This window comes from Halichoeres trimaculatus, unplaced genomic scaffold, assembly GCF_033239565.1.
Source record: "Halichoeres trimaculatus isolate MK-OKI-2021-1 unplaced genomic scaffold, fHalTri1.1 fHalTri1_scaffold_5, whole genome shotgun sequence".
NCBI lineage: Eukaryota > Metazoa > Chordata > Actinopteri > Labriformes > Labridae > Halichoeres > Halichoeres trimaculatus.
The window spans coordinates 29,334,791-29,358,410 of NW_027437183.1; the positions used below are offsets into that span (position 1 = coordinate 29,334,791).

Sequence of the window (23,620 nt, forward strand, 5' to 3'; positions counted from 1 at the left end):
ATTTGCACAATTCATTTCAGCTCTCACACCATTGATGACAAAATGAGATAACAATACTCAAGTGCTGGCTCTGCTGTGAAAAACATTGCAGGCTTTATGATTTTTTGTCACCATGTAGTTGTTTAAGTTCATAACAGAAGATGTGCTAAAAACATGTTGAAATATTCTTATTTTATCATTATAATTATTATTATTAACACTGTATTTAAAGACTGAATTTTTAAGTTGTTAGTCTATTTTTTTTTTATTAGAATAATAACAGATGATGCCAGCTTTATAGTGCTTTGTGCTAATAAACAACAACAACAAAAATTGTAATGCCCAACTTAGAATTTTTCTAAAACAGTTTAATCTTTTTTTTTTTACAAGGGAAGAAGGCATCTGTGATTTACAGCAATGACATAAATAATGAAGCATTAACATATCAGCAGAAATAAACCGACAGGCTGTTGTGGAAATTTTCCTGTTTCTGATGAAGAATGAAATAGAGACTTCTGCCAGCCAGCAAGGTTTTATTTTCCTTTGCAAAGAAAAAGGTCAGTCAACACACGAGCGGTCAAAGTGAAGAAAGACCTCGAACATCGTTCGAGTAAAACATTTATGCTTGAGAGAAATGCCCCAAAAGGTGCTCTTAACGCCCCTCTGTCTGCTGCAGGGTCCACATTGAGATCAGGCCTAAAAGTTGAGCAGAAGGTGTGATGACAAAAGGGTCAGGAAGCTTATCGGGAAATGATGAGATGAGGGGTCTCAAATGGTGGAAACAAAAGCAATGAATTTGCAATAACACAACAGGGCCTTGAAGCTGGGCAGAAGGTGTGATGACAAAAGGGCCAGGTAGCATTTTAGAAGAAAAAAAAACAGGACATAGGATGTCTCAAGTAATGAAATTACAATTACACAGGCTAAGGACCATGTTGAAAATATGGTAGTTATCAGAAAGCGATGCTTCTTTTTTTATCTGTTGTCTTGTGTATTGCATAATTTGAGGCTGGAGAAGCAGTCCAGCTGTTGGCTGCAGAAATGTGACCTGCAGCTGAAGAGCACACACAAGTTAGTTGAATGAAGATGAGCGGTGGTTTTCCTGCAAAGTCCAGTCTTCAAACAGCCCTCCTGGAGCGGGTCCCAGCTGTTGCCAGGCAACAGAAAGCATTCAGTAAATAAACACCCAGCTCCTCTTTCTTCATGGCTGACCAGAGACAAAGTTATCATTAGCTATTTCCATCTTTATTTCAAACTCAGACAGGATTTTCTTTCAACAAGCATGAGTTCAAACACACTATCTGTGGTGTTGGAGAAGCTCATTCATCGCCTGTGTTTGGATCACTTTCCCTGTGGATACAGCAGCTCGGTGAGTTAGCAGCTATAAAACAGTTTGCATTGGTGCTGTACTCTCTGGAATGAAATGATGATTATTATTTAGCGAGAAGCCTCGTTGCTGCATGCAAAACTTTGTTCTCAGAGATCAGCCAGTAAAGGGGGAGCAGAGGCAGAGGAGACTGGTGCCCTGCTGGATCTGCTGAGCTGCCCTCACTCTCCATGGAAAATTGATGCATCGTGGAGCCCTCAAGCTTCTGCCCTCAGACAACAAGCTGTGTTCAAGCCAGGACGCCTGAATACTGACTTTGTGTACAGATACTTCACCATACTCCGTGTCGTGGACAAGGATGTGAGTGGACTTATTTTTTTTTTACCCTACAATGTTGGCCTTGCAGTTTTATGCTGGCTACTTTCCTTTTATGTGTGGTTTAATTTGTAAAATGTAAAACAAAAATGCATATGTCATTTCCTTTTTGGTACAGTGATCCCTTAATGTAAAAAGAACGTTGTGGTTTCCCCAGAAAAACTGCCTCTTCAAATCTGAAAATGATAATCAAAGATAAACTGGAAGAATGAAATGTCTCACAACTAAAATAACATGAGTGTCACATTATGCTGAGGAAAAAATGTGTGCACACTAAATCCACTAACCTGTTGACTGAAAACATGCTGAGAGGCTAACCCCTTGAAATGGTTTTGACATTTTTCAAAGCTAATTGCACACTTTTAACTTGGTAACGAAACCCACAAAACTCCCATATAGACAACAATACAAAAAAAAATCTTTGTATTTTCAAGGGTCCCATGGTGGCTCAGGGGATCTGAAGATTGCTTAAACTTTTGTTAAGACAAAAGAGTCACACAAAGTCAGTTAATTCTTACATGGTTGTAAACCTGAATGTTTGTGTTCATGTTGTGTTCAGGTATCAAGTATTGATGACGGCTTGCTGAGGTTCTCCAAGCTGGAAGAGTTAGTGCTGAGTGCCAACAAGATTCATGAAATACCTGCAGAAAATCTTCCCAGCAGTTTGAAGGCAAGTCTTGTACCAGCTTGTTCTGCAGCCCTGCAGATTAAGTCATTTCTTTCTTATGTAATATTATGAAAGTATGGGCTCTGTGATGTTTTTAGGTGGTTATGTAACAGTTTAAACTTGTGTCAGACCAGAAAAAAAAATGTGAAGAGTGTTTTTTTTTTTCATCTTGTTCTGTCTGACACCTATCATGCATTTTCAAGACAAGCTTAATAAACACGGTGACACAAATTAAAGAGTGACTCATAGTTGAACGCTTGTTTCCACACCAGAGGTTGATTTGTTATCACATGTTGGGGGATGCCTCAATGTGTGACACAAGAAAAAAGTTTTTCACTCATTGGTCAAAGTGGAGTAGGTGTTGTGATAAAGTTAGTGATGAATGACTCTTGACCTTTTTTTTTTTTTTCTTTAGATTTTGGAGCTTTGTGCCAACGATGTGTCTGCTCTGAACAGCCTTACCAGCTGCCCACCTCCTCACCTGCAGTACCTCGGCCTCAGCTCAAACAGAGTTGGCTCCCAGGAAGACATCTCTCATTTAACAGGAAGATACTGGTCAGCGCTCTCTCTCTCTCTCTCGCTCTGTCACACACACACACACACACACACACACACACACACACACACACACACACACACACACACACACACACACACACACACACACACACACACACACAAACACACACACACACATAGGCTAGAAGTCTGCTGGTTGATCACAGTCATATTTCTACATGTGATTTAATAATAATAAACAATAACACATTTTATTCATAAAGCTCTTTTTATCAAAAGATCACAAAGAGCTACAGCTTCATAACTTTTCTTTTAATGTGTTAATGTTGACACCTGCTGCAGTAACACTGGAAGTTTTCCTTTGATGTGTGAGGAGGTGATGATGATGTTGAACTACATAAAACAAGGTTTGACTGTTTTAGTAGGAGTAAAGCCAGCACACTCATACAAAGTGACTCCAACAGGAAGATATCAAAGCTCTGAATAAGAGGTTTATCTTTAAAGGGCGCAGTTTGAGACTTCTGGTGTGTTTAATGTTATCATGTAGGGAAGAATTTAAAGGTTTCTTTTTACAGTGAATCATTAATTAAACAGAAATACGTTTATGAATAAATCCAGCACTTTGACTCATGAAGCCCATTTTGTTCATACAAAGATAACGATACATCCCATCATGGCACTTTTTACAATATGGCACTAGATTCTTCCCAAGGTCGTTCTGTCGACAGATTTTGGATGAAATGCGGGCTAAAGCAGCAAAGAGTGATTAATCTTAGATTTTTTTAAACATGGGAGACAATAAAGTACAAACATTTTAAATGTCCTTTTTTAAGTCTGTCTCTTTTCACCCTTACAGACCAAATATCAAGTGTGCACCTATGGTGTGGACCCTTAAAGGGATAGTTCAGTTTTTTTGAAGTGGGGTTGTATGAGCTCTATGTGACCACTAAGGACATTAGATACAGTAGAAAGGTGTCTCCTTTCCCTCAGTAAGACACAGGCCGTTTTCGAATTTGCATACCATACTAGCAGTGCGTACTGATTCGACCAAAATGTAGTATGCAGTATGCAGTATACAGTATGCAGTATGCGAACAAATGTCTGAGTTGTAGTATGAGAAAAACACCCGGATGACGTACTGAATCAGGAAAAATCCACAGTATGCATCGGACCAGTCTGCTTTGCCTACTGTTACCCACAATGCAACGCACCTGGTCCCATATCCTAAGTGAAAATGGCAGAGAGCGGAGCAACAACAACCGGAGTAGCAGAGGAATAAAAATGTAAGAGCCATTTCTTTTTTATCTTTAAATCCTCATCATCTCCACCACTGAAAGTTAATACAAAATGCTCTCTCTGGCAATATATTTGCAGATAAGTTACTCGTGGTTTGTTTGGTTTTTTTTTTGTAAATTTTCAATAAAGTTTTTTTGGGAAAAAAAGTCAGCCATGGCCAACTTCCGTTTTCTTCAAACTGAAGATCAGCGTAGCATACTACAAAAATTAACCCAACTGAACAGTCATACTACATACTGCTTATGAAAGTAGTATGTAGTAGGCAGTGCCTACTACATACTACTTTCATAAGCCATACAGAATGGCCATACAGTCTATGGTGCGACCGGCTCTGGAATACCGTAACTCCTCGAGTTTTTGCTCAGTACAAAAAAAACCACCGCTGACAGAGAGCTGCAATAATCTGTGCGTTGCGCCAATGTTCTGTCTCACTAACCCCCCTAAGAACACAGTTTCGTTTTTGTGTTTTCCTCCTTTTAAACTAATATTTACATACCATGTGCAAAAATCATTTACAAAGTGTGAAAAAGTTTATATTACTGGAAAAGGGGCCAAAGCACTCAGGCATTTTAGACCATTTTAAAGCAATAATAACATAATGCATCCAGACGGCTATTTTATCACCAGTAGGTAAAGGAAGAATTTTTTTTGTAACTTGTGTAACTTTTGGGCAGGTACAAAAATAAAGAAATAACTCTGGTCAAGCACTGTGAGTCTCTGTCTGACCTCAGGCCTCAGCTGGTGTGTCTGGACCTGAGTGACTGTGAGTTTCAGGACCAGTGGGACCTCCTCAAGGCCCTGAGCACACTGCCCTGCCTCAGGACCTTGGTGCTTGAGGGAAATCCCTTCACTCTAGCGTCCTGCTACCCGGGCCTCACCGTGGACAGTCTTCCACAGCTCTCCTGTCTCGACTCCTTGAGGATCTCCCCAGAGGAAAGGTGTTGTTTTAGGGGCCTGGCAGAGATGAGAGGTGACACTGTGGATTGGAGTGTTGGAGTGTGTTATGGTACGTCTCTTTTCATTACAGTCTGCAATATGAGGATCATTTTCTTCTCAACAGATCTGATAATGGAGCAGGCGACAGCCACAGTGAGAGTGGGTAGGATGAGAGGAATCCCAGATCCTATGATGAGTGTGGATGAAAATGCTTCAGACTTCCCCATCATCACTTACAGCTATTACCTCTCGTACAGCTTCTTTAGCCTTCAAACTGCAGTGAATCAGGTGAAGTATTCCTCTGTGCTTTGCCCTCCTGCCCGTGTTAGCTTAAAACAATCCACAAAGTCACAGTTTTGGCCAGACTGACCTTTATTATTTATTAGTTTTAACAAATATATTAGCCAGCGAAAAAGCTTGGAAGATAAGTTGGGCCCAACGTTCCCTGGCTCACCCACTTTTCAACAAGCCCATCCTTAACTTACTTGAATTACAAAAAATAATCTAGTTATTTGCTTTTTGAAAATACATTTACTTTAAATCAGTTTTAAAAGAACATTGTAACATATTGTTACTTTAAGTTAGTTCTGCTTTTGTTAGATGTCCTGCTTTAATGAAAAAAATGAGTTTGGCAATCTTTGATTGATTGAATGATTTTGGGAAAGACTGTAGATTTTTTTGTCTTTAATCCAACAGTGGTTAATGTCGCCGCTATTACAGCCCATAACAGATGGGAAGCCATTGCAGCCCACTGGTGCTGAGAGTGCTACTCTTTGGTCAGTACTATGGAGAGCCATCGTTGGTACATCTTTAGATATTAAAGTGGCAATGAGCAACCATGCTAGTTGTCAGACAACTAACATGACTGAGTTCATTTACTTAAATAGTGATCTACTAACGTTTGTATTTTAAGGCTCAGATAAAATTTGTTTTGCCAACACAAAGCTAAAATCCTGGCTCCGCCCCTGGTTCAAGCTATTTTTCATCCATATGAATGGGGTCAATCAAACAATTTCCTCCAAAATTACCACCTCTTAAAATCACATTTTATGTAAAGACTTGTAAAAATGTTGGCTTTTCTATAGTTTCTCATTCAACAATTTTCAGCTCTCCATCTGTTTAATTTAATGACAAAGGGACACTCACACCTTTGTGCATGTTTTGTTGTGTGCAGCAGTTGGGTGTTTGGAAAGGATATGATATAAGGATATGAGTGTGTTTCCAAGCTGTAGATTTTTTTTTAGAATAGAATAGAACTTTATTGTCATTGAAACAAGTACAATGAAATTGAAGTCACAGCAGCAATCAAGAAAACAAAAGTAAGAAAGTGTTAAGAAAGTGCTAAAAGGTCCATTAGAAAATAGATGATGACAGCTTGTCCATCATTGTCCAGTTCAGCCAGCCTCCACCTCCACAGGGTCCAGGACTGAGCTTCTTCAGCAGTCTGTTCAGTCTCTGTCTCCTGGATCCTGTCTGCTCACAGCAGGTGAAGCTCTTCCAACATGGAGTTGATGTCGGATGTTAGCTCTGTTAGCCATGTCTGTGAATAGCATGATGCTACTCTGCCCTCTGGTATTCCCTCTGTTGCTGGGTTAGCATGGCTAGCTCGTCCATTTTATTGGAGATAGATCTTACGTTCCCAATAACGATGCATGGAAGAACAGGTCCATTTTGTCACTTCTTAGCTCACACCTGAGAACCAGCACATTGTCCTCACCTCCTTCTCCTCACCTTGTGGGAAGACATCAGGCCTTACACCAGTTAGCATCGACATGCTACAGGCTGCTAACAGCTGAGTTCACATGTAAACAATGCAGCCATGGCTACATGTAGGATCTCCAGACAAACACAGGAGAAAAAGTAATAAAAATATCACTGAAGCCACAAAAAGTTTTGTGTCCCTTAACAACAATTAAAGGTGATGATGAAAAGGTGATAAAGGTGGTGCTTTCACTTTTAACGTAAATACATAAGTAAATCAGTTTAAGCTGATAGTGACAGCACAAAAGACAGTGTATGAGAGTAAGCCCAGGCACTCTATGACCAAGTTGTCAGCAGTATCTATTCAGGGCCTTCATCAGTAATGTAAAATCTGGGGCAACTAAATTGTGCTTGTTACCACTAAGTGGCACCATCAATAGAAAAAAAATCATTACAGGAGAAGGAACAGTGCTTTTTAATGTCATGCAATTATCCAGTTTTAAATCTTTGCGTTACAGAAATCAGACAGTAAGTCGAAATGTGACCCAGCAGTTGAAGCCCAGAGACCAGAAACCAGGTCCAGTGATGCCGGACTGTCTTCAAATAGAAACCAAGAACAAGAAAAAGAAAGATCCAGATCAAACACACAAGATGAAACACTGCACACTGAGGAGACCTGCATCGGTGCTGCTCATGGTAACAAAAACACTTTCTGATGTTACTGAAAGGGGAATGTGTCACTGCACACCCATCTTTCACCCTGATAGAGCTTCAGCAGAAGTTTACACAAGAGGATAAACTTTTCTCAGTTTGGAAACAGTGTCAGTATGTTGATATATTATCTCACTGAGTCATGAATAACTGATTCCTTATCATTTTTTGGAATTTGGACCACATCCCTCTGAGAAATGCACAGTAAGAGCAGCTTGTGGGTCCATACTCATGGAGTTTTTGACAATTTCACACATTTTGTTTTTTAAATCATGGTTTATTTCAGTTTTGTGTCCGGGGAAAGCCATACTTTTTGTGTGTGTTACCTTAACACACTTTCACTGCACTATGTGCCATGCTCCCACTTGTGTGTGTGTTTTTTGTGATTTCTCTTCCACAGTGTCAAGACACATCACATCAAAGCTGGCGTGGTCAGAGTGTATGGACTTCAGTGACACACAGACATACACTGTTAGTGATCTCAGTGGGTTAAAGAGATTCCTCAATCAGGGACTCCTTTTTCAAATCCAGGAAGAAAAGGTACAGGAAGTTAATCTTGAGGGGAGTGAGAGTTTGGATGAAAAAGTATGGGCAGACTCATATTTTGTTTTTGTTTTTTTTTTAGGTTCTGTCATGGCCTGCGCCTTCAGAAGACATCACCACAGTCAAACCCAACCAAGCTGCAAAGGACAAGAAAAGCGGGAAAGGAAAAGAAGTGAGTTCATCTTCTCTCCCACTGTCTCATAAAGTGAGGACACCTTTAAACAACCTGTTCAGCATTAAATAGACATCACAGGCTCAAACAGCAGATGCTTTTATGAGGCGGACCAGAATAGAAAAACATACCTGGCTGCACAGCTTTATTTTGATCATAGTCTGATTCTTCATTACTCAATGAATACACTTCGGCTGTTTTTCTTCACTATTGCAAAACATAATGTCTCATTCCTTATTTTTTCATACAACCAACACAAACATTCAACCAATCCACAATGTTTATCAATCTGAGGCAATATCACTGAGGTTTCCAGCATCCAGTTGACTCCCAACACAGGTTGAAAAGTTCAGTCTAGTTATGTTTTGGCAACTCTTGAAACTTTCATAAATCTTGATATCTGACATCTCTACTGATGTCCCCTTAAGAAAACTCCACAGTCAGAAGTCCTTTCGTAGGCACATCTGAAACCCCTCACATATGCAAACATTCAGGTTTGACAGATTCTTAATAAGTATTGTGGAGGTGCCTCCTGAAATTTCCACAGTTACAAGAAAAGACAGTGAGATCATTCATGTAGTAATACTGTGATATTTGTTCTGTGCAATTTCTCCTAAAAGTCAAGGTGACAGTAGCTGTTCTGTGTTACAACCCCTGCTAAATACTGGACTCTATTCAAACACTTACATTTTTTTTTTTTTTTTGCTTCCCCAGACCACAAACAAATCTGGTTCCACCAAAGACAAGTCTAAAGACAAAAAGAAGAAACCAGCATTGGAGCTGGTCCAGGATGCCCCCATCACAAGAGTCCTGGCATCCGTCCACGTACCCCTACAAAAGCTGCTCAGAAGAGATCAAAAAGTCGATGTCCTCTGTGACTTTGATGTTCTTCATGCAGAGCCTGAGGGGGGAGTTGCACAAACATGTGTGAAGGCAAGGATGTGCAATGCAGATATGATAGATGATCAACTAAGAATCAGATGAACTCTGTATTTTATACATTTTCCTTTTTTGTAGGATCGGGGGAAAAAAAAGAAAGAGGAGAAAAAGAAGGAGGAGAAGGAGCTAAAGCAGAGAGGAGGCAGTGGCACCGGACAGAAGAATTCAGCAGCTTCAAAAAGTCGAGTCATTTATGGAGATATTCAATCACTTCTCCAACTGTGGCTGAGAGGGATGGGTACCTTTCACATTTGAAACAGCACAGTACTGATGCCATGTACCTGGCAATCAGTATCAGCATCAGTATCATCTACCAAAATTTGGTTATTTTGTATATTTATGTGGTCATAAATATTAATTTGTGTAAAAATAAAATCTCAAAGTTTTTCAATTTAACATATTTATTCCCAACATGTAAACTTGCAATGCTGTGTTCATGTTCAGTATGGACAATCGTTTACTTTTCCACTCCCTCACAGTCACAAGGATGTGTTTATTTACCTAAACATGGTACCGTTTGATTTTATGTGAATCGGTACCCAGTACTCATAAAAGTACCCTAATTCGGTGCTCATTCTTTGTTGCTGATCTTATTCATTTAAAATGATTTTTTCTGTTAAATTGGAGTGTAACCAGTAATTGTAATCATTGTATCTTTCTAAAGGCAAGGTGGACAACCAAAAAGACAACCCTGGACCTGCCCAACTGGATCAAATGACTGTGGAGTTGACAGTGGAACTAGAGAAATGGGGGTCTGCATCTGAAGCTCTGCAAAGTCTGACCTCAAACCAAAACTCCTGAAGAAAACACTTTGTATTGTCCTGAGCTTGTCATTCATTCTTTAGTTAGAGCACCGACTTAGCTTTATCTCTGACCAAGCCAGGGCGCAGATCCATCCATCAAATAGGAAGAAACTCAGTCTCCAATTATTGATGACAGGACATACAACACAGAAGAAAACTGTACTTCAAAATGACAACAGTCAAAGGTGGAGTGGATTAAATGTTAATCAGTCTATTTTTATCTTCACGGTAACTAGCTAAGGTATGAGCTTCAAAACAAACATGTGACTGAGACAACTTTAACATCACATTTGAAGAAGAAATCCTTAAATCAAAGAAAAATATTTAACCACACTGTAAATTAAAAAAGGTCATCAGCAGTGCAAATGTTTTGTTCTTCACCACTGTAACCTGTATCACAAAGTTTAGTCTTAATAGAGACCAGATAAAATGAGAACTTGTAACTTTTTTCTTTTTTTAAATTAAAAGGATGTCTGATTAAAAACCTAAAAGATGTTAAATATTGCACACTCTAAATAAGAAACCCAATGACTGCATCCTTTGCAGGCTTGATCTCAGCTCAGTTTGTTCAACACCTCTAAAGAAAGCCAGCACAAATACGTTTGACTTTAATTTATACATAAATTCCTTTATTTTTTATACAGATATTCAAACATTTTGTTAAAGAAATGCCTTAATATTCAATTGTTTCTTACATAAATTGTCTTTTGATTGCAAAGAAACGTATTGGAAAGGCCCTTTCACAGGAACTGAGGGGATACACAAAGTGTGAAGTGCTTCAAATCTCACCAATCATCCAGCACTTCGTTCATTGAGACCATAAAAAAGTTCCTCTGTAAGCCAAAAAGCCCTGGGTTCCACTCCCATCTGATCACCCCTCACAAATGACACACATACTATCAAACTTTCAAAGAGTACACAATATTTCCAGGCTTAAAAAAATAAACTATAGTTTACCGTTTTTGTTTTTTTGCACAAACTGACATTTGTTTCTCACTCCATTCATTTACAGTTTGAAATAAACACCTTTTATGATACTTAACTTTCTTTGTAGTCCCCCAACAAGCTGTGCAAAACATGTTAGGTTATGATAAATTAAAAGATTTGAGAAAGACGATTGCTTTTTCCACACTGACACATCAACTGACAGCACTCACACAAACCCAAGATATCAAACATTTCCCCTCAAAGTCATGTACAGTAACAAATACAGAGAGTTAACTACTGATCATTATTCTGTCTTGATGACTGGATTTATTTTGGAAAGAGATTGTGAGGAGAAGGTTCTCCTACAAGAGCGCTTCAGGAATGGCGTGGACGATAAAGATGCTTGGCAAAAACAAGCACACTAAACCCACACACACAAACCAAAAACCTAAAAGCACCGCATGATGGAAATTTGATGTGCAAATATACTGATTGTGCGAGCGAGGGTGGAAAAAAAAGGCTTTAGAAGGTCTGGTCATCGTTACAGGAGTCAGTCCAGTGGCCGAAAACCTCACAGATGTCACAGTACGGCCGTTCCTCGCCTTTGGTGCCGTGGTAGGTGGTGTGTGGAGGGGAGTCGGGCATCTGAGTTTGCGTGGGGCAGTCCTCGGTGTCATGGAGGTCAAAACAGTCACAGATGTCACAGAACAGCCGTGGGGGGAGCTTCTTTTTGACGGGTTCTTTGTCATGGCTGCAGAAAGATTAAACTCTGCGTTAACTTGACTGTCTCAGTGGCACACGTGTTTCAGGGGGTCTGGGGAAGTCTGGCATGTAGGGACTTACCTGTCATAATTATCCAGCTCACTCGGATTATTGCCGTTGAGAGCAGTGGCAGCCATTTTTTCCAGTTTGTCCTTCAGCTCCTCGTTCTTCCTCTGAAGATCAACGATGACTGAATTCAGGAACTCAATCTGTGCAGCACAAGAAGACAGGAATGAGCGCTGCTCGAAGTGAAAGTTTCCATCAACATATTCTCCTATCAAACACCTTTAATAACAAATGGTGCATTTACTGTAACATGTGCAAAGAGCCTGTCTGTGTGCTGTGACTTGGCCTGATTTGCTGCATCTGATATGATCAACCCTAATCATGGGTAAGGCAGTAAGTTGTTAGCGTGAGGTGTCAGCCAAAGAAAAACCAAAGCTTGGAATGAATAATTGGTTGAGTTAGTAAAGAAACAGCTCGTGATGAGTAAAAGTAAATCTGTTTGCTCAGCATCTTTAAAAGCTGTAGTTTCCCTGGGATTCTTTTTTTTTTTTTAACCAGAGTGAGATCAAGCTTGATTTGTCTTTGGAGGGTCGGGTATAGGGTTTTCTGACACCAGCTACAATGTGAACTACTGGACGAAACGGTGGCGGTGAGAGACAAACATGCACAAGTGAAGCTGATGAAAAACATGAACAAACCGCTGCCTGATGGTGGAGTAGCATTGCCAACATCAGAGACAGGGCAGAAGAGAGAAGAAGAAGAAGAAAAAAAAATGAGATTCAAATTAGGACCCACCTATGGCCAGACAACACAGTCAAGTCATCACTGACACAGAGGATACAGTATAACATTTTACAATCAGAAGCAGCTGGAGGAGGAAAGTAAGACAGCTAATGACACACTTTCATTTTCATCACTGAGTGCGTCAATGTCAAGAGCTGAGTTTACTTTGAAATTTGTTTTCACCTCCATAAAAACATTATACTGTAAAAACCACACAAGTCATCATTTATCTACATGAAGGATATTTGTTAGTCAGTGTCTGTGTAGGCCGCACAGTCATTTCACAAACAGCATTCAGAAAGATTGTTTCCGTACCACTGCCCCACTGATGGTAAAAATGTAAATGGGATTTAAAGAGAACTCAGGGCGGGGATAGGGAAGCGTCTTTACACTGAATGTATGAATGGAAAAACCTTGAACCTATCAGCCTTTCTTTGGTATTCAAGATGAGCAGAAAGATAAACAAACCTGACTCTCTGCTGTCTCCTTATCTTCCCTTAGTTGGTCCAAAACTGCATCACCTGGTGGGAAAAAAATCCAACAAAATGTCACAAAAAGGCAGAAGTAGTTGGTGCCAGAAATATCAACTGAGTCATGTACTTTGTCCAGTCTCACCCGAGGACTCCTGAATGGTGTCAGGCCCTGTGGTCAGCTGTTTCTCCAGCCTCTGAACTCGCTCCTGTAGATCAGCTTTGTCCCCCTCCAAGGCCTGGATTGTCCCCTGCAGTGTCTTAACTGAGGCACTTTCTCCACGCAGTGCAGCCAGCTGAGGGGAACAAAACATGTCACGTCACGTCAATAAAAAAGGAATAAAAAATGTATCATGAAGAGTCAAAGTGAGTGTTTCCAAACCCTTCTTTCACTCTCACCTCACTCTTCAGCTTTTCCACCTGCTGGTCCTTTTCTGAAACTAAGGCACTGTTTTTATGGATGGACTGCTGGAGGGTGGCCTTCTCCTTGTCAAACTGCTCCTTTAAGGTGCTCTCACTATCAAAAACATGACAAACTATGATGAGCTAACACAAACTGGCTCCAATGAACGTCTCTGATTTTGAACTGAGAGGGGAAAACAAATATTAGCTTTAAATCACAGTGATTAAAAATAGACAAGCGAAGCCACCAAAAAAGCTCTGTTATGAGTTTTTATATCTCTCAGGACACTTTGTGATGTGGATTCAAACTTTTTGAATGGGAAATGCAAATGAACATCTGAGCTTTTTCCTATTTCTGAACTGACTTAAAGGATAAGTTCGGTTCATACAGCTTTTACATTGTTTATAGAATGAAGTAGAACAATATACTCACCCAGAAGGCTTTCCTGATCCAAGCAGTGCTTCAGGAGATATTTAGATCCAAAATCGTGCAGCAGACGTCCGTATAATGGGATCCATCGGGGCATAGACAGCACCGCTCCTAAAACTGCATTAATCGTCCAAAACTCGTGTTTTTCACCAATATTCCATCATGGTCAGCTCTGGGTTAGTCCTCTGCTGCAGTCTGTGTCACTCCAGACAGCGCTGTGTGGCTGTAATGACCTCTGAACTGACGAAGACTTTGTTTACGTTTGCCCCTCCGCGCATGCGCAGTACTCTCTGGAGAGCTGACTCCACTTCCTCCTTTCTTTGAGGGGCAAACGTAAACAAAGTCTTCGTCAGTTCAGAGGTCAGTACAGCCACACAGCGCTGTCTGGAGTGACACAGACTGCAGCAGAGGACTAACCTGGAGCGGACCATGATGGAATATTTGTTAAAAAACACGAGTTTTGGGACGATTAATGCAGCTTTAGGAGCGGCGCTGTCTATGCCCTGATGGATCCCATTATACGGACGTCCGCTGCACGATTTTGGATCTAAATATCTCCCCAAGCACTGCTTGGATCAGGAAAGCCTTCTGGGTGAGTATTTTGCTCTACTTCATTCTATAAACAATGTAAAAGCTGTATAAACCGAACTTGTCCTTTAAGCTGTTTGTATATTTGAAGTGTAACATGATGATGACAGATGTCAGATGATATCAAAAGGGGAGAAATACCTGAAGGCATTATGTGGCAGGCTTTAGAGAAAGAGAGCAGCATGATATAATGTTTTCAATCACAGTGGTTACACAGGTTTAAGCAACTTTCCTACTGAGACAACACACCTTAAAGTATTAATGAAACTGTAGAAATGTATGAATCAAAGCGCTTGTGTATTATCTTACCTTTGCTTTATTTCTTTCAGCTGTTTTTTAAGTTTGGAGTGCTCATCTTTGAGCTAGGCAAGAATGTTAAAAACAGTCACAGTCAGCAGAGTCAGCAGAAACATCAAATGTCTAATCATGTTTATATCCTGTTCTACACAAATGAACATATAAATTGTTGCACCTTGACAACCTCACTCTGGCCTTTCTGTTTATTCTCCAGCTCCTGAGTCAGCTTGGTGTGGTCATCCTGCAGCGTCTGCAGGGACTTTGTCTTCACAGAAACAGCATCTTTAAGCTCCTCGCTGAATAAACAGACAGAAAAAACATCATGGAAGAAATGCTGGAAAGTGACATAGCTCACATATGCAAAAAAAAACAGTCCTACTATGATTCTGGATTATGGAGCCCCTAAGGTGCCACAGAGGAAAAGATATATAAATTGTGCGCACAAGATACTAAAGCATGCGCACGATATATTAAAACGTGCGCATGTTTTAATATCTCAAAATAAAGTTATTTACCATGTCCTGACTTGTCCTTGTCCTCGTCCACTACAGCTTCTGTAGTGACGTCGGATGTTTACAAACACACGCAATGGGGAGAAGAAGTGAGCTCCTTGACTTTTACTTCCACCTCAGAATGTCATGTAATGGCATTCTTGCTGCTCTTGCCATGAGAAATGGAAAAATCCTAAGTAGGAGAACTTTGCTGCATACCAAAAGACAACGGGCTCAGCCAGCAGAAGGAGTACTCAGATTTGGGCCATGTCATTGATTTCATACAGGAATAATTGCAAGGTCCAGGGAACATGTATGGATATCAGTGGATGTGCATTAAGTGCCAAGAAAATGGCCTAAAAGTCAAGAAAGAAGAAGTCCGACTCATACTGGCTGTGCTGGATCCAGAGGGGTCAGCATTCAGCCTTGTGCAAGAACTGCAAATTAAGGCTCAGTATGAGGGGAGTAGAACTCCTGGCAGGCCAAGCCCCCCAGAGTCCCAGGGAAGCTGGATCCAATATTCAACACCCTCTTTGTGGAGGATGTCCCACCAACTCTTGATGCGTTGGTTTGCTGCACTCGCCCCAACAAAGTAGCTTCGCTCTCCAGACAAATCGTCTCCATGAGTTGTGCGTAGATGTATTTGCAGGTCTTGCACAAGGCCGTTTTCTGTGCCACGGTCAGTGCCCACAAGTTTGGGACATTTACCAAATGTCTCTAAAGCTTCGACAAAATGGCCTCCAATCACTGGTCACTGCTTGTTTTGTAGGCATTCGGCCAAATATGTCCTGAACACGTTTTAGCTGAATCGTGTGTACGAATAAGTATCTAGTGTGCATGATTTATGTATTTTTCCTCTGTGGCACCTCAAGGGCTCCGTACTGGATTCATTTAAACTCAAACAAACATCAAACTAGTGAAATTAAAATCATCCTGATAAATCCACAAGCTTACATTTCCTGGCACAGAGTCTTGGTCCTCTGAGTTTCTGTGCAAAGCTTCTCATTGGAAACTTTCAGATCTTCTTGGTACTTGGAATTGTCTTCCTTTAGTTGTTTTAGCTAAAAAAAAGGCATATTAACAGTTGAAGTAATGACATACAGATGAATAATTCCCCCTTTTCAGTTTCTACAATTTGGACAGTGTGCAGCTTAATGACTAAAGCTAATTCAACACTGTCTGCTGACGTGCATTTTCTCGTCATATGTGCATCGCTTACCTGAGTCTCCACCTCCTGCTTGGTGATCTGAAGCTTCTCCAGCAAAGATTGGGCTTCACTCTTCTCCTGCATCAAACTGGCTTTCTCCTTTGTCAGCTGTTCAAGAGCCTCAGCAGTCTTGCCAGAGGTCTCTGAAGCCTAAACAGTGCATGAGCAGAATTTATGTTTTGACAAAGGTCTGGGAACAATGAGTCGGGTGGAAAATTGAAAACCATTGAATGAAAAGGTTTTCAGTGCATTACTTGATGTAAACAATCCCATTGTTGTATTATTAAAACAATTAACTGCATGCTTTATAAAACAAATATTTAATAACTGATTTAGAGATAAGATTTTTAGATCTTAGAAGTAATTATGTTTTTACATTTTAATCTGGATTACAATTAAACACAAAATTGTTACAATGAGGATAAAAATCAGTATCATCTCAACAATACTCTACAACCTGTGGCCTCAGAACGGATACAGTTAATCTTTAAAGCCCTACAAAAAAAAGAAAAAAAAAAAAACTTTTTTAAGTCAGTCTGTAGGACTTTCCCAGGAGTTAATTGATGGTTCAAGCATTTCCCTCTATTTCCTGTTAAAACCAAGCTGAATGACACTAGCTGTGTTTCCATCACATCTACAATTGCGCAAAACGTAAAAATTGCAATAAAAATGGTAATGGAAACACCACATTTTTGAAAAACCTCTCAAATTTAGATCAAACGTTTTTACGCTCTCATGAGGTTGTTTTTCAGAAGTTTCGATATTGAAGTTTCTCGCAGAAGTGCAATGGTAACACCTTTTTCGCAAAAACGTCGCGTTGTCATAACAACGCACCTCTCTCACCGCCTTGTAGATGTCCACTACCACACAAACAGACCCTTGCAGGAGGGCCGTGAGCGGGCCAGAAAGCAGCAGGAGGGAGGGGCGAGGTCTGTGTGTGTGAGTAAGAGTATGTGAGTTGGAGATAATGATTTTCATTCAGTGTTTTGTTCGTGCCTATTTTGAGTTAGCGGGATCACGGCCGAAAGTTTGAGCAGAGAATAAAAACACTAATGTTCAAGAATCGGCATCACCATGAGTGCAGTGTCCGGACGCACTTTGTGTTTTACTTTACTCAAGTTGTGCGCATTTCTGGTTGTAATGGAAACACTGGCAAGGCGAAGTTGTTCTTTATCGAAACTTCAGAAATATCGCTTTTATTTTGTGAAAAAGTGTAATGGAAATGCAGCTACTGTCAAAAGAATTAGTGAAAAAAAAAAGTCAGACTGATTTCGAATACTTGTGGAGAAGTTCCCCTCATCTTAGGGATGCACGATATTATCGGCACAACATCGGTATCGGCTGATAAAAGCTTAAAAATACGTTTATCGGTATCGGCAGATATGAAAATTTCTGCTGATATGCACAGCCGATAAGGTGCTATTCAGTTAGGATTATTATTATTTTCTATCTGAAAAATCAGCTCCTTAAATAAAATGTAGCACTTCATTTATTTGCACTGCAGAGCTCTGTGTCTGTCACCAGGTTGTTACAGTAGCTCTAAAATAATCAAATGCAACTTGGTTATGTTTAAAAATGCATTGTACATTTAAAGTTCATGTGATCTAAAGAAATTATTTTTCTGTATTTCAATACTGAATGTCTTGAGTTTGAAAAAAAAAATACATTTCTTATTTATGGTCAAATCAAATGTTTTTTGTCTTGTTTTATGTGTGTTTCTTAAACAAATAAGACCGTCACAATTAGAGTAACATATGAATTCCAGTTCAGGATAGATTTAGCTTTCTTTACAGTGAAAAAAACAAACAAACTTGTGATTATTGGTATCGGTATCAGCCAAATGGGGTTTCGATATATCGGCATATCGGATATCGGCAAAAATCCCATATCGTGCATCCCTACCTCATCTATTCTCCCGTTTGCTTACACCATCAGACGGTAAGTGTGATAAAAAATGATCTTAAATCTACAAAATCATATAAACACGTTTCTCCTTAGATCACGTTATAAGCCCACAGGCACAGGCTGGGAGCTAAAGGGAGTTAACAGCTGTTAGTAAATGGAAGATGAAAGTGAGACACCAAAAATAAAGGGAAAGGGAAAGGAAGACAAACCAGCTACATGCAGTGAGTAGGTGACGTAGCCCCAGCCACTGTAAGGTGCTTTATGTGAATCAGTGATCACTACCAGGAGGAGAATACCTCAAGCTGCTTAGAAATGGCATTTTTGAGTTGGGTTTCGAGCTGCCTGACTTGCTGGGTAGCTTCGTCTCTCTCTGTCTGCAGGACGTCCTTCTGAGCAGAGAGATTAGAGATGCTCGAGGAAATCTCTTCCTTCACAGCAGCAGATGCAGAAACCTCTTCAACAGCATTCCTGTACTGCTTTTCCAAACGCTCTTTATCAGCATTTAGAGCCTTGACATCAGCCTCAAGTTGTTTCTGACTGGTGTGCATCTTTTCCAACTCTCCAACAAGTCTTGCCTGTTCTGAGAGACTACTTTTTTGGCTTGAACGAAGAGAGGAAATTTCTTGCTCCATTTTACACCGTCCAGCTAGGAGGTCCTCCCTCTCTGTGGTCAGGGAGCTCGTCTGTTTGTCCATCTCTGCCAGTTTGGACAATAACTCTTCTTTGACTTCTCTCAGATGAAGACTGTCTTCCTCTTGCTGCTTCAGCTGTGTCTTCAGTGCCTCCATATCCATCGTCAAAGACTTCTTTTGCTCATCAGCGTTTTTAAGGTTGGAAGAGATGTCTTTATTCTCTTGACTAACATTGGATAACTTCTTCTGCAGCTCCTCGATTTGTTTTGACAGACCATCCTTATCAAGCATCAGTTTATTCCTTTCATCGGATTCAGCCTGTAACTGGGTCTCAAGAAGGAGCTTAGCCTCTGAGCCTGATTCAGTCTGAGTCTTCAGCTCCTGGATCTCCTGAAGCAGTATCTGGTTCTCTTTCTGCAAGTTCTGCACTTTTTTGTCAGCATCAGTGTGCAACGACTGCAGACGCTGACAGTCTTTGTTAAGGTCATCCACCTTCTGAACTAGTTCCAAATTAGACTTCTCATAATCTGTTTTCAGTTTACCGTGCTCTTTCACAAGCTCAGTTTTGTCTTTTTCCAGAATCTGAATATCAGACTTGTGTTTTTCAACTTCATTTTGTAGGTCTGCCTTTTCTTGCTTCAAAGAGGCAATTGCTGCTTCAACCTCGTCTTTTTTGTGTTTAGTTTCCTCTAACATTAAGGCAAGGTCAGACTTTTCCTGAGTATACACTGCATTAGTTCTGGAGTAACTGTCCAACTGGTCCTTCATTGTCCGGATCTCATGTGCTAGCTTATCACGCTCAAGAGAAAGAGCATTTTTGTCGGACACAGCTTTTGTGTGCTTCTCCTCCAGTTCTCCTTTCTCTCCTGTCAAACGATCATAATCCATTTTCTGCTGCTCCAGAGCTGAATCCAGACTCATCTTTTCTTTTCTAGCAGCATGAAGGGCCATCTCCGTTTCAGAATTCTGCAGGTGAAGCGCTTTCTTTTCTTGCTCAAAACATGACAGCGCTTCTTTGTTCTTAATGCTGGACTGAGACGACTGCTCTTTTTCGGTTTGGAGCTTCTCCTTTAATTCTTCTATCTCTCTGGTGAGCTCTTCCTTTTCATTACAGACTTTTCTCTGGATGGCCAGAAGGTCTTCCTTCTCCTGCAGAAGGTGAAGCCTCTCTGAATCAGTCACCTGACTGCTCGTCTTGGACTCCTCTAGCATCTGGGCTAGGCTTAGTTTTGAGGCTTTAAGCTCTTCACATTCTCGGATTGAGTTTTCTAAATCTTTCTTTGTAACACTGAGTTTACTCTGAAGCTCCTCCTTCACAGTCTCAAGGCTCTTTTTATCCAGCACGGCAGCACTGATTTCCTGGGAAATCTCTGACTTCTCTTTGGTCAGTGTTTCTGTGAGGGTCTGCAGCTGGGTGTTCTTCATTGTTAGATCTTCTTTTTCTAAGTTTAAGGATTTCAGTTTTGCCTGCAACTCTGCATTCTTTGCATCAAGAGATTTTTTTGCATTTCTGGCAGAATCTCTCTCTAAAACTAAACTGTCCTTCTCACATGTGAGCTTAGACTTGCTTTCACTGAGATCTTCTTCCAGACGGGTCCTCTCTTTACAGGAGTTTTCATAGTCCTCAACTAGCTGCCGGTTTTTGGCTTCACTTTGCTGGAAGTCCTGTTGATGCTTTATCAGTGAGTCTCTCATCTCTGCATTCTTGCTTTCAAGCTTTTCTATTGTGGCCTGCTGTTCACTTTCCACACGCTTCAGTTTTTTGATTTCAGTTTGTGCTTCTTGAAGACCCCCTCGAAGCCGCTCCAGCTCCTTGTTCAGTGACACATTTTCTTCATTTGATTTCTTCATGTTGTTCAGTTGTTCCTCTTGATTTTTTGAAAGTTTATCCTTAGTTATAAGCAGTTCTTCATTCTGGACAGACAGCTCCTGGTGACTTAGCTCAAGGGCAGAGAGCTTAGTCTGCACACCTGAGAGCTGTTTCTTCACATCGTCTTTCTCAGCCTTAAAAGCATCAATCTCCTTGCACCTTTTTCCCAGATCTAGACTCTGGTTTTCCAGTTTTTTCTGCAAATTTTCAACGTCATGCTTGGAGGAGTCAAGCTCAGTAGAAAGATGCTGGGAAAATAAAGATGACAGAAAAAAGGAGGGGGAGTATATATACAGGGGAAAGGTAAGATGAGTCCAAAAACAAACCAAGCGACTATGGATAAAAGTGATATGCAATTGAAAAGGTTAAGCTGCAGAAAAAAAAGCTCAAAAATGGCAAAGGATCACTCTGAAATGATTCTCAAAAACACAAGAAGCAGAACATTTTCACTGAAGCTCTCATTTTTACAAGTACATTTACCAACCTCACTGATGCTAGGAAGTTTTACTGAAACATGGAAAATGAGCAGTAAAATAAAAGTTAAAGCACTTTTATAATTGTGCACAACGCTCAAAGGTAGAGTCTGCAGGATTTTCCTAAAAAATAAAGTGTAAACTTTCACAGGAATAACTCTATTTGATAAGCTCTTCTGGGCCTCTATCTGGTGTAAGCGCCCGTGCCTGCCTTGAATCCTCCCCTCTGCCTTTACGTTGATGTTTTAGTTGTTGTGGGGCGTTTCTGGGTGCAGAGTAGCTGTGATTGCAAAGCAGTTAGCGAGCATAGCACGGAGCAAGAAAAACAACCAAAGTAAAACACCAAGCTGTTAATGAGGGTGAAGCTTGGCTTGACTTCACTTGCTTTCAGGAATTTGGAGAGCTGCTGGGTAAGAAGAGCGGCGCAAGCTGGCTTTCTGCTAACCAGGTAGGTGTCAAACACCGGTGATTAGCATGTGCTGACATGTCAAGTAGCGTGCCCGGCTCTCAAGTCTCTTCCGCATAGAAACGCGATACTGCGGGTAGGTGCTGGGTTAGTGACTGTGTTCATGTAGTCACAATAAGAAGCTGTCTGTGTGCACTGCTGCTGGCACTCATCAGAGGAGGTGGAGCCCCGTTTGAATTTGTGTTTACTAACAGGCAATGAAAATCCTTGCAGACCCTACCTTTAAAGAGAAGTATTAATGAGAATAGAAAACGTGAATCAAATTTGCACAAGCCTCACTGTAAATCTTTTTTGAAGCAATAATGAATTAAAATGTATCTTATTTAGGTCGGTGTTGTAAATTAATGTACATGATTATATTAACAACTATAAACCAAAATGTAGGTCTTGTTAGAAAGTAAAAATGTTCTGCTCCGATGAAATATTAGGCTCATAATCAATGCTAGCAGGGATACTTGTCAAAGTTAAAGGTACTGTGTGTAGTGACAGAAGTATTTAGCAATCTGTAGTGGTGAGGATCTAGACTGAAACACTCTGGTGCTCATCCCTACAGTCGGTACAATGACCGCAGCTTTTCAAGGACAAGACACTCATGCAAATAATAATTTAAAGAAAAATTCTTTCACACTTAATCATTCGATTTGTCTGGTCTTCTAACCTGTGCATTTTACATGATCACTCACTAAATGCATCATTTGTTCTGTGCAACTGTAGAAACACTGGGGTGCAAAATACCCCCCCCCTAGATTTGCAAAGCTTCATCTAAGGTTAAGAAAACACGATTGTTCATCAGTGTATCATTCGTTCATTCCATATCCATTTTCAAATAAAAAAATTGTAAAAACAAATAACGGCCTATTTTCCCCTGTTTTGATTTTGTTTTGAAATTAAAAATAGAATATGAGGGAATGGAATTATCATAAGATTTTTGTTCTATTTGTTTTTAGTTTGTATCATTTTTGATGTGTTGTGACCTGGGAGATGTTGACTTTTTTTTCTCAGGAAGGTCAGTCAGTCTCTACCGGGTGATTATACTGATGGGTGAATCGAGCAGCACGATAGCTACTGTTTTACAGTTATTATTAGTTAATGTTCTTGTCAAGAATGGCGGACGTGTACGTGCTTTTTAAAGCGGGGAAGCGTGTCACACTTAGGAGGCATCAGTAACATGACGTTTCCACCTGAGGTTGTGTTGGATGCAGAAACATCTAACACTCATTGCAGAGCATCTCTGGACACCCATGTCCTGCAACATCTCAGAAATGTCTATGTGGGTCTTACCAGCTTCGAACAACTGCTAAATAACATCGACATATTGTTCTAGTGCGGCCATAGTGGTCTATTTATATGTCACTCACTGTATACCGCCTTCTCCATCTCTGTGAACAGGTTTCAAGATCTGCGCGGTTAAAGACTGGCCTCGCTGAGAAAAAGTCAACAACTCCCAGGTCACAACACATCAAAAATGATACAAACCAAAAATGCATAGTACAAAAATCCCATGATAATCCCATTCTCTCATATTCTATTTTCAATTTCAAAACAAAATCAAAACAGCAAAAAACAGGCCATTATTTGTTTTCTGATTTTTGATTGGAAAACGAGTAATGAAATAACAAGTCGTTATCTGTTCTCTGATTTGGATTCTAAAATGGACATGGAATGAACGAATGATACACTGATAATTGTTACATTCAGGTGATTAGACACTATTTCAGGTTAGGTACTATTTTTACCGAGTCTGTCAGTACAAATAATTACTACACACTGCACCTGTAAAGTGATCTGAAGGAATAATTTCATCAGCTCAATAGACAGTATACAACGGAAACAGTAAACTAAGACAGATTGTTATCAGATGTATCCCTGCTAGCATAAAGCCCATGGCACCATAAAACACAGAGATGAGTTAAACATGAGAAAAAGCTTATTAGCCTTGTTGC

At 40.3% G+C, this 23,620-nt stretch overlaps 2 protein-coding genes across 6 annotated transcripts in view; one reads left to right on the forward strand and one right to left on the reverse strand.

Annotated features, from left to right (window-relative positions):
• Window positions 1-1,159: 1,159 nt before the first annotated feature.
• Window positions 1,160-10,585, forward strand: LOC141789951 (leucine-rich repeat-containing protein 43-like). 2 transcript variants are annotated; one of them, XM_074669534.1, is made up of 12 exons: window positions 1,160-1,348; window positions 1,460-1,666; window positions 2,241-2,351; window positions 2,764-2,903; window positions 4,895-5,133; window positions 5,224-5,387; window positions 7,319-7,496; window positions 7,912-8,051; window positions 8,137-8,226; window positions 8,941-9,159; window positions 9,244-9,346; window positions 9,830-10,585. In XM_074669534.1, the coding sequence occupies exons 1-12, from the start codon at window positions 1,262-1,264 to the stop codon at window positions 9,964-9,966; spliced, it is 1,815 nt and encodes a 604-aa protein (XP_074525635.1). In that variant the 5' UTR covers window positions 1,160-1,261; the 3' UTR covers window positions 9,967-10,585. The 2 variants fall into 2 exon arrangements, with proteins under 2 accessions (XP_074525635.1, XP_074525636.1); XM_074669535.1 differs by having other exon boundaries at window positions 9,835-10,585.
• The window catches only part of clip1a (CAP-GLY domain containing linker protein 1a), a 28,958-nt gene continuing 15,907 nt past the window's right edge, over window positions 10,570-23,620 (reverse strand). For 2 of the 4 annotated variants that reach the window (XM_074669524.1, XM_074669526.1), the window contains 11 exons: window positions 18,533-20,986; window positions 16,344-16,481; window positions 16,079-16,185; window positions 14,809-14,929; window positions 14,646-14,698; window positions 14,478-14,498; window positions 13,316-13,433; window positions 13,062-13,212; window positions 12,915-12,967; window positions 11,739-11,866; window positions 10,570-11,646 (listed from right to left, as the gene is read on the reverse strand). In XM_074669524.1, the coding sequence (XP_074525625.1) occupies window positions 11,418-11,646; window positions 11,739-11,866; window positions 12,915-12,967; window positions 13,062-13,212; window positions 13,316-13,433; window positions 14,478-14,498; window positions 14,646-14,698; window positions 14,809-14,929; window positions 16,079-16,185; window positions 16,344-16,481; window positions 18,533-20,986 (3,573 nt within the window). In that variant the 3' untranslated portion in view covers window positions 10,570-11,417. The remainder of the gene's footprint in view (window positions 11,647-11,738; window positions 11,867-12,914; window positions 12,968-13,061; window positions 13,213-13,315; window positions 13,434-14,477; window positions 14,499-14,645; window positions 14,699-14,808; window positions 14,930-16,078; window positions 16,186-16,343; window positions 16,482-18,532; window positions 20,987-23,620) is intronic. The other 2 variants (XM_074669525.1, XM_074669527.1) reach the window with 2 other exon arrangements.